Raw genomic sequence first — 10,640 nt, forward strand, 5'->3', positions numbered from 1 at the left:
AAGCCACTGCAGAAGCAAGCCAGTCCCAGAGAACAACCTTCCCCACGTTCCTGGGAGCCAATGACAGGGTCACTTCTGTGTGAGAACATGACCAGGAGCAGGGCCATGGCTGGGGTTTGTGCTTGTCAGGTCACTTCTGCCTGAGTGCTGATAGGCCAGCAGCAGGCACATGGCTTCGATTCTGGTTGTGAGGTCACTTATTCCTCTGCAGCTGACAGGCCAACAGGAGGCTCGTGGCTCATGTAGGTTCTTGTGATGCCACCAGAGTCTCTGGTGGTGATAGGCCAGGAACAGGCACATGGCTGGTATGTTCATTGTGAGGTCACTGCTGCCCGAGTACCTGATAGGCCAAAAGTGGGGACAAGGCTCTGATGCTGATTGTGAGGTCACTTCCTTCTCTATACATTATGTGTCATCAGCAGGCTCTCCGTTGCTGTAGGTTCATGTAAAGTCACCTCTGTCTCTGCTGCTGATAGGCCAGAATCACCTTTATGGCTTCAGTGCATCTTGTGAGGTCCCTTCAGCCTGAGTCCCAGATAGGCCAGCAGCAGTTTCTATTTTTATGTCATTACATCGAGTGTCTGCACTGAACTACAACAGCTGTTTGTAACATTGGGATCTTCATCTGTCTCAGCTTCCTAGTGAGTGGGGTTCTAGTTGTAGTGGGCATCTAGTGTCCTTTCAGCTGGCCAAGGAAATATCCCACTTGGCCCCCACCTGATGCTCCAGAAGGATGTGGGTCTCACAGGTACTCCATCAGAGCAAGCTGACACTGGCACATGCCTGGGACCACCTCTGTCTCTTCAACTGTCACCAGGCGTTTGTGTGTGATCAACCGGCTCTCCACCCTCCATCTCCAGGGATTATAATGGGAGCTTAGACAAGGAGCTCACACGCAGACACCTCTGTTGTGCTCACTTCAGTTTTGGCAAGGGGAAGTCCCACCTTCTGTGTGTTTTTGGAGTTCACAGGAGGGATCTGCATCGCACTGCATCCCAGGACCTTCTATAACGGGCATGAGATGCCTAAATTGACTCATCTGAATCAACACCTGAACCATGTGTCAATGAGCTTCCTTCTTGTCCTCTTCTAGGTGTCCTGCCTAGTTAAGACATGGGAATATGGCTTTCCAGGGTGGGACGTTTCCACCTCTCGTAGATGACCATCTTCTGATGAAACAAGTGATAGTGCTGTAACTGGTCTCTGCATTGCTTAGAGAGGGACCAAAGGTGATTATTTTGGTTTACCTCAGTGAACATTTCCCAGGAGGAGGCAGCACAAGGGACAGAGAAATTCATGCCTTCAGCTGGGCCAGCATTGCTGAGCAGGGCCAGGCTCCTGGGATGGTAGGAGCTCATGGCAACCTGACAGCACTGCCCAGAGACAGCTGTGTGCAGGAGCAGCTCCTCTGCAAAGAGCAGCAGGGCTGCAGGCACTGCCTGCTGCTGCTGACATGAGATGAGACACGACAGAGAGAAGTGAAAGGCAGTGTGGAGTGGGAGGATGGCTGACAGTTCATTGTGGAAGAAATCGTCACAGCCCTGAACACGGTAAGTCTCTGGCTGGAGGTCAATGCTACTGAGGTTCCTGGAGGGCTCATCTCAACCTATTCTATCCCATCACTCATAAGTTTTCTATGGATCGCTCTCCCAGCTTCTCCAGTGTTGGGGAGGAGGAGATGCTTCAGAGCAGGGATTCCCTGCCACACTGTCACAGGGACACGGCATGCTGCTACCTTCTCCCAAGGACAGCTGCAGGGCTGTGAAGCTGGGATGTGCACACAGGTCTGCCCAGGGCTCTGATTCAGAGCCTTGTCCTTGCAGGACAGAGGAAGGTGAAAAAAGGGTACTTGAAAGGGAAGGAGTTTTCCTTGCAGGGCTTTCAGTTTCCTAATTTGGGCAGGGAGGAAAATGGAAAGATTTTGCTGGTTTATCAAGGGCCTGGGACTCACAAACCTTCACTCTCAGAGTTCAATAGGTCTGTGAGAAAGCTCAGCAAACCCCTTCAACCCCACCTCCACCTACAGCAACACCAGCATCACCTTCATGTCTTCCTCGGGGTTTGTGACCTGCTGCTTAGGACCTGCAAGCACAGAGATGCCCCTGCCCAGGTCTCAGTCCTGGAAGGTTTCTGTAGGGCAGAAGTGAGCACACAGAGGGTGAGGCAGGGTCTGTGAGCACCGACAGTGAAACGATGTTGGGACAGAGAAAGCTGCCGGCAGCAGGGACAGCTCCAGGTAGGAAAAATGGGCAGGGAGGGAGAGGGAATTGCTAACAGAAAAATCATGGGATGATGGATTTGGGCGTCATGGTCACGACATGGTCAGTCATGGTCAGTCCCTCAAATGCAGACATCTTCCTCTGAGCAAGCCCCCTGTGTCTCCTCTCCCACCTAGTAGAGCCTCTGCCATGAGAGCCACGGGGTCCAGGGCATGAGCCGCCTCCTCTGCAGCCAGACCTCCAGCAGAGAAGATGGGCATCTCTCCTGCCACGGGCCCAGTTCGTTCTGCCCAACAAAGGGGCTGAGAGCGACTGCCCTGCGATGTTGCTGGCTCCGAGGCTGCATGCCCAGCTGGGTAAGGGGAAGGCTTTCCTGAGTGCCCATCTGCCTCTCTCTCCTTGCCTCCCTTGGCAGCAGGATCATGGTGTTGCTCCTTGTTTCCCCCCCTCTCCATGATGCTCCTGTTCTTGGGCACCCTGGGGTTGGATGTTCTCAGCCACAGTTCCCACATTAAGGCTGCAACTTCCAGAACAGAGGGGTCTGCATGAGAGTGAGGTTTCCCCAGCCCCCTTCTAACCTGTGTGGCTCCAGGAAATGCAGTCCATGGAGTTGGGAAATGGTCTGACTCTCCCTTAAGGAGAGCCTATCTTCAGTCCTAACTGCCCTTTGACCGTTTCCCTGTGGTGTCCTGCCAGGCTGCAAGCTGCCCTCCAGAAAGGCACTGCTGTCTCATAGCACCTCTGTGATATCTGAGAGACAAATGAAGAAGGTGCAGAGCTGCTGAGAGTATGGAGCTGGTGGTGGGAGGCTGCAAATGGGCATCTGAAAAGAGCCCTGTGTGTGCTTGGCTAGAAGGGGAGTGTGGAGAGCTCCCTCAGGTGCCTGGAGAAACGGTGAGAAGTTTGGAGATGTGCACTTTGGAACTGGACTCGTCTGCTCTCAGCAGAGTTGTGAGCGCAGGAGAGCTGGGAACAGACAGATGAGAGTCCTCACTCTGCAACAAGGAACAGTGGATGCTTTCCTCTCGGGACTCACGGTGGAAATGCCAAGGATTTCTACCTTTGAGAAACACTCCCCAGGGGTGACAAGGACATCTCAAAGAAAATACAATCCCTATAAAATCCCTAAAATTCTGTTCCTTAACCCTCATTGTTTAGAACTGGGAGTGAAGACGCTGAAAAGCCCTTCCACATGCCAGGTGGATTTCACCTGCCAGAAACTGTGAATGTCAGGGCTAACCACTCCTGTTACCCAGTTCCCACTGCTGTGCAGCAGGACTGAGTCCTCTGGAGCCCACGGGCAGAGGTCCCTGCTCCTCACAGCACACTCAGTCAGTGCAAAGTGGAACTCAAGCAAGGGAGCTTCACAAAGATCTTCTCAATAAAGAGAGAGGCAATGTGGGGGGTTGCATGAGAACTGCAATATTTGATTTTTTTTTTTTTTTTTGCTTGAAAAGTCTCTCCTAACTTCTCAATGTCTTTTCTTCTTTGCCCAGAGATAGTAAAATGTCCAACGTCAGCTCACTCAACAAGTTCCTCCTCCCGGCATTTGCAGACAAGCGGGAGCTGCAGCTCTTGCACTTCTCGCTCTTCCTGGGCATCTACCTGGCTGCCCTCATGGGCAACGGCCTCATCATCACAGCCGTAGCCTGTGACCACCACCTGAACACCCCCATGTACTTCTTCCTCCTCAACCTCTCCTTCCTCGACCTTGGCATCATCTCCACCACAGTGCCTAAGTCCATGGCCAATTCCCTCTGGAACACCAGGACTATTTCCTACTCAGGATGTGCTGCACAGGTCTTCCTTTTTTTCTTCTTGTTTGGAGGAGAATATTCTCTTCTCACAGTTATGGCCTATGACCACTACATTGCCATCTGCAGACCCCTGCACTATGGGACCCTCCTGGGCAGCAGAGCCTGTGTCAAAATGGCAGCAGCTGCCTGGGCCAGTGGTTTTCTCAGTGCGGTGCTACACACTGGAAACACGTTTTCAATGCCTCTCTGCCAAGGCAATGCTGTGGAGCAGTTCTTCTGTGAAGTTCCCCAGATCCTCAGGCTCTCCTGCTCAGACTCCTACCTCAGGGAAGTTGGGCTTCTTGTGGTTAGTGTCTGTTTAGTCTTTGGATGTTTTGTTTTCATTGTGCTGTCCTATGTGCAGATCTTCACTGCTGTGCTGAGGATCCCCTCTGAGCAGGGACGACACAAAGCCTTTTCCATGTGCCTCCCTCACTTGGCCGTGGTCTCCCTGTTTGTCAGCACTGGCATGTTTGCCTACCTGAAGCCCCCTTCCCTCTCCTCCCCAGCTCTGGATCTGGTGGTGGCTGTTCTGTACTCGGTGGTGCCTCCAACATTGAACCCCCTCATCTACAGCATGAGGAACAAGGAGCTGAAAGATGCCCTGAGGAAAGTGATTTCTTGGACATTTTTCAGCAGTGGTAACATTGCCTTTGCTCTCCACAAATGACTCCCGCTGTGTCCCAGACCTGGACTGAGTGTTGTTTCTTCACTTTATTTTTATTATTACTTTTATTACTGTTGTTATTATTATTTGTTATCATGTTGCTACACAAATGCTTGGATTCCTTCCACTTTTACTGAGGCTGCTCTGTCTCACCAGGTGCCCACATAAAGTTGTGCCTAACACTGGGTCAGAGCTGGCTCCATCACAGCATCTCTGTAATAAAGTAGGTTCTTCCAAGTGCAGTGCCTGAAGGCTGGACTCTTCCTCCAAAGCTGCTGTCCCTCACACCCTGTCCCCAGCACATGTCCTTGAGAGACAATCTCCCCAACCTCGCATGCTGGTCCTTACCCTAGATGTCATCCCCAGACAAGGCTCCACACCCAGCTGGAGGACTGGGTGTCCAGCTGTGAGCCCTGGGAGGACGAGCCCTCTCCTGGGTCCTCTGCCGGGCTGGCAGGGAGCATGCAGAGGAGGCCCTGAGGCTGTCTACTGGGCCTGTAGACTGTCTATCTTCCTCCCACAGTGGCCCTCAAGCATGGTGCCTCAGGGCAAAGCTCCAGCTGAGCTTGTTGTTGCATGAACCCAGAGAAGAAACTGCCCCAGGAAACTCCTCCCAGACCCAGTCCCTCGTACCAGCCATTTCCAGCACTGGCCATTCCCCATGGTGTTGGTGAGGGGTGATCTTGGACTGTGACCAGCTCTGCCTGCCTGCTGGGCTCAGCACCTGTATGGGGGGAATGGCCATCCTGCTCGACCCCTTTCTCTAGGCCTACAACCAGGCAGACCCCAGAGCATGGCCTTCTGCTAACCCCAGGGGGACAGGATCAGGGCAGGGTAGGTGCTGGGGACTTGTGGGAAGCTGCAGAAAAGGAGGGCTTGGGGGGACAGGGCACTGAGAACCCTGCTTTGGAGTGGGGGGGGGACGTTTCCCAACCCTAGAACACACCCTGTCCTGTGCGATGCCTGCATAGTGGGGCCATGGGCCCACGTGCAGGATAGGAGGGCTGGGCCAGTGCTGGGATGAGGCACAAATGGGAGCCACGACACTCCAGAAGCTCCCCACAGTCGTGGAGGGGACTCACTACTGCTAGCAAGGTCAGAGGTCTTTCGGATGCTGCAGCCACCAGCACCACCTGCCAAGATTCTCAGACCCAGGACAGACAGTCAGTGCCCAACACCACAGCTCACAGTGCCCCCCGTTCTGTGTCACCGTCCTCTCTCAGGAGCACTGCCATGTGCGTCACTCCCTGCCAGGGTGTGGAGAGGAGCTGCTGGAGGTCTTCTCTTCTCACCCCTGCTGATCTCAGCTCTGCCCTGGTGTCAGCCCAAAGACTCTCTCCTGGGTGATGTTATGTCTCCATACGCTCTCCTCTGAGACCATGTAGGGACCTGCAGCACATAGCTCCTCTTGGAGCTGGCCACTACGGCCTGCCTGCACAGTCCCAGGAGATCCCAGCAAGGCTGAGTTTGAAGCTGAGACTGTGATTGTCCCTGTTCAGCATAGATGGGATGATCTGGCTGGGGCCAAGGGGAGGAAAGGACAAGAGAGAACAAGGAGAAGTTGCAGGAAGGGCAATTTCAAATGAGTTTAACGAAAAAATAAAGAAACAATCATGGTGGATGAGCAGCACTGGGGCAGGGGCCAGGAGATCTTTAAAAATTCTCCTGCAGAAAGCACTTACCAACCTGAACTAACTGTACAGTTAGCCCTGCCCAGAGCACATCGTGGTTCTGGAGATCTCCCAACCCAAATCTTCTAGGATGAAAGGGCTGGAAAGTGGAGCCCTGGGCAGGAGACACTGTTGTGGTGTTAGGGCCTTGCTGGCATTTGTACTCCCTGATCAAGCCTGTCCTCAGAGTTACACAGTGGGCAAGTTCATCCTCCAAAGGAGTCTCTGCTCCATGGGCAACGGGAGTCAAACCAGTGCAGGAAGACTGCAGAAAAGTTCTCAGGAACACGCCAGGCATTCAGCCCCTTCGACTGCTGAGGTGTCCCCAGACCGGTGCTTTGCATCCTGGGTCTGAAGGGATAAGAAATCTATGAAGCCAGAGCAGATCGGAGTCCCACCTCCCGGGCTCATGGGTTACAGGGCACCAGCAGGGCTGTACCGGCTGCAGGGAGGGAATCAGTGCCCGGGGCATGAGCAGATCCCCCTCTGCCTTCCCCTCTCTCTTCACTCCCCGGAACAGAGATCGTGTTTCCCGTGTTGGCCCTCCCTGCCGGGCTGTATTCCCAGCCGGAGGGGATGCAGGCTTCACCCTGGTGAAATGCAGGAGAGCCCAGTGTCATCTAGAGGAGCAGGGTCCCACCACACCTGCTGGGTGGCCAGGAATACAGGCTTCAGACCCCACTCTGTTCCCCGCACACCTCCTGCCTGGGGCTGGAGGGAGCCCAGCAAGAAGGCAGGCATGCCTGGGGGTCTGGTACCTTTGGGGTGGTGGCCCTTGGACCAGCCTCTGTCTGTAAGGAACTCAGGACCTTCTCCGCCTCCATGTTAGTGGCAAAGTTAGTGTCCCAGCTTCTTCTTTTTGGAGAGCTGAAGATTTAATTCTCTGGAGAAAGCGAAAAAGGAAACCCTTTTGTCCATGGGACTTATACCACCCTGTCAACCTTCTACTGCCTTATCCTGCTCTATCACCGCAGAAATCCTTTACAAGGGGCATTTTTTGGTTTTTGACTTTACTGTGAGCAGCAGGTTGGGCTACAGGCCTCCCGTGGTCCCTTCAGCCTGAATTTTCCCAGAGGTCTATGATCTCAGGCCCCATTTTAATCACAGAGCAAATGTCTCTGGGACAGGAGTCACTTGGGCTTTATGTGACCATTCAAAAGAAGGCAGGTGAACACCTCCTCCTTCTTCCTTGTTGACTGTAAGAGCAGCCTGGGAGGCACTGCCTCGGGCATATCTACATTACCCTGGAAGTTCTTTGCATGCACCTTTAACCACATACAAGTCCATTGCCTGGATCCCCTCAGTGGTGAGGGGAGAAATGCAGGCTTTTCTGCAGGGTGAGTTCTCTACCTCTGTAGTTGCACTTGTCCGTAGATGGTGACATCCTGCCCTCCCTTTCTTGCCTGAAGCTCAGCCGGGATGGGGATGTGAATGTGGAGGTTGGCTGTCACTGCAGTGACCATGAGATGGTGGAGAGGTAGGAGGAATAAGAGAATCGCTGCCCTGGACTGCAGGAGAAAGAATTTCCTCTTGTTCAGGATCTGCTTGTCAGGATCCCACAGGTGACTGCCCTGGAGGGCAGAGGAGCCATGGAGCCCTCTTGGATCGTCAGCGACAATGTCGTCAAAACACAGGGACACTCTAGTCTGCAGGAAAGTCCATCAGGTCCTGGCCTGAGGCTGGCAGAGATGAGCAGGGACTTTGTGATTTAAGACTTGAAAAGGCAGAAGGAAGTGCACAGAGGGTTGGAAGGGGAATGGGCTACCCAGGAAGAAGACACAGCCATTGTGGGTGGTGGAAGGGATGGAGTTAGGCAAGCAAAAGCTCAGCTGCAGCTGGAGCTGGAGGTGGAACTAGGAAGGGACAGGGATGGCAACCAGAAGGGCTTCTGTAAGCACATGGGCAGGACAAGGAAGGCAGGCAGCCAAAGAAAGGGTGGTCTCCCTGCTCAGTGGGGCAGGGGACGTAGTGACAAAGACAGGGGAAAGGCTGAGGAGCTCATTGCCTCTGTTACCTTGTCTTTTACTGGTATTGTCTACTGGCAGGCCTCCCTGGCCCCCGAGTCTTCTGGCAGCATCCGTGTTAGCAAAGCCTCACCCATGGCAGAGGACGGAGCAGTTAGGGAGGAACTCTGCCCAGTGGGCACACACAAGTCCATGGGACCAGACGGGAAGCACCCCAGGGTGCAGGGAGAGATGGCTGGAGTCATTGCAATGCTGCTGTTGATCATCTTTTAAAGGTCAGGGTAATCAGGGAGGTTCCTGATGACTGGGAAAAGGCAGACATTGCACCCATTTTGCAGAAGGGCAAGAGGGAGGATCTGGGCAACAACAGGCTGGTCCTCTTCATCTCAGTCCCTGGGAAGGTGATGGAGCAAATCCTCCTGGAAATCATCGCCAAGCCTATGAAGGACAAGGCCTGGAAGAGGCAGCATGGGTTGACCAAGGGGAAATGGAAAGCATGCCTGACCAACCTGATTGCCTTCTGCCATCAGATGAATGGCTTTGTGCACAAGGGGAAAGTAGGGGATTTTGTGAATGTTCACTTTAGCAAGGCCTTTGTCACAGTCCCTCATAGTCTCCTTACAGCCAAATTGTGGAGACCTGCCCTGGGTCAACGGATTGTAAGGCAGGTGGAGGATTGGTTGGACTGTCAGGCTGAAACACTGTGATCAGTGGTACAAGTTCCAAGTGGCAGCCAGTTACTAGCGGCATCCCTCAGTGATCAACATGTGGGGCAGGACTGTTTAACATCTTGATGAATGGCCTGCACAGTGGATGGAGCACACTCTCAGCACCTTTGTGGATAATGCATAACTGGGGGGAGCCCCTGGGCAACCTCATCTAGTTCCCTCTGCGTTGACCGGGGGGGGTGGCACTAGATGACATCCAGGGGTCTCGCCCACCCTAAGTGCTGTGATTCAGTGAACCATTCCCTGGAAAGCTCTGTAAAGAGAGAAGAGGCAGAGGAAGAAGAAAGGAGAGAGAGGCAGAAGAAGAGATCTGAAACATGTCCATTTAAGTAAAGTAGTTCCTTAGAACAAAGTTTCTCCATGCAGGGGATTGCCAGCAAATGTATTTTGATGAAGAATGTATCTCTCTCTATATATATGTTTACGCTCGCATAGACAGACTAATTCCTGTAGTAGATGAACATGGTGCTGCCAATGAATAAGAAAGAAAAAAATATTTGGCAATGGTAAAAACTGTGTGAAGTTTTGGAAATGAAGATTTTTTTTTGTCAAAAAAAAAAAGAGATTCCTTTAAAACATTGCTTTAACACGGGTTTGTTGAGATTTGTGCAAATTTGGCCACTGAAAAATAGAGCATTTCCTTAAAGCTGGTCACCCTGCTTTCCTCACCAGTCGAGAGAGCCCGACACCTCAGAGTGCGACATGTTCTGTGCAAAGAGTGAGGGGTGGCATGGACAGCCATGGGCAGGGGTGGTCTTCTGAGCACCGGGCTCTGTGTGAGACACAACAATATCCTGTTTAGTGGTGTAGGCCTGATTATAACAGAAAAGTTTAGAAAAGGACATTAAAAAAGAAACAAGAAAGAAATTAAGACAAAGATTGAAAGCAAAGAAATGCTTTGTTATACTTTCCAGCTTTTCATTTTTTTGTGCTCTTATTGTCTTTCTTGATTTGTTCTGTTTTAGCATACTAGTGTTCTGGGAAGATTCTGCATTATCATTCTGTCTGAAAAGGAAAGAGATTTTCAGAACTGTGGTGGGATGCAGTCACAGGGTCATGGACGGCTGGTGCCCTTCCAGGTGCCCTGGTCCCCTCTGCCCAGCCTCCACCTGCAGCTCCGAGGGGCTCCAGTCTCCTGCAGGTCCCCTGGGAGAGCTGCCATGCCCAGGCAGGTGCCTCAGAGACACCGAGGCCTCTCCAAGTGCCACTGGGTGCTTGTGGTTGGACACGTGAGCTCTGCCTGGACAGGTGAAGAACTGTTTTCAACATTTCAAAAATATGAGCATTTATCAAAATATGACTTTCATCAGCTTGAATGATTGTCTAATTTTAATGTCAATGTTTTCCTGTGATGAAAGAGTGGAAATCTGTAGGAAGGGTCTTAAACTGGGGAGAAGAAATATTGATCTGCCCTTGACCTTGTGTTTCCACTGCTCTGTCTATTAGACTGTGGATGTAGTCTCAGTGATCTCTCACATATTTCCACAGGCCCAGATTAAATTGATCATTTCTAAAGTCATCTTTGCATCAGACGATCTGGGCATATGCACTTTCCATAGTTTTCTAGTCTTCCTCCTCCCCTTAGTCTTTATCATT

At 52.2% G+C, this 10,640-nt stretch overlaps 1 protein-coding gene across 1 annotated transcript; it reads left to right on the plus strand.

Annotated features, from left to right (window-relative positions):
- Positions 1-4,070: 4,070 nt before the first annotated feature.
- On the plus strand, positions 4,071-4,589 carry LOC136996094 (olfactory receptor 14A16-like; the record flags this gene model as incomplete). Its single annotated transcript, XM_067317088.1, has 1 exon — positions 4,071-4,589. A coding segment is annotated over exon 1 (519 nt), but the record flags the coding sequence as incomplete, so codon positions are not given.
- Positions 4,590-10,640: the final 6,051 nt, after the last annotated feature.

The sequence above is a fragment of the Apteryx mantelli genome, unplaced genomic scaffold (genome assembly GCF_036417845.1).
Source record: "Apteryx mantelli isolate bAptMan1 unplaced genomic scaffold, bAptMan1.hap1 HAP1_SCAFFOLD_20, whole genome shotgun sequence".
NCBI classification, from domain to species: Eukaryota; Metazoa; Chordata; class Aves; order Apterygiformes; family Apterygidae; genus Apteryx; species Apteryx mantelli.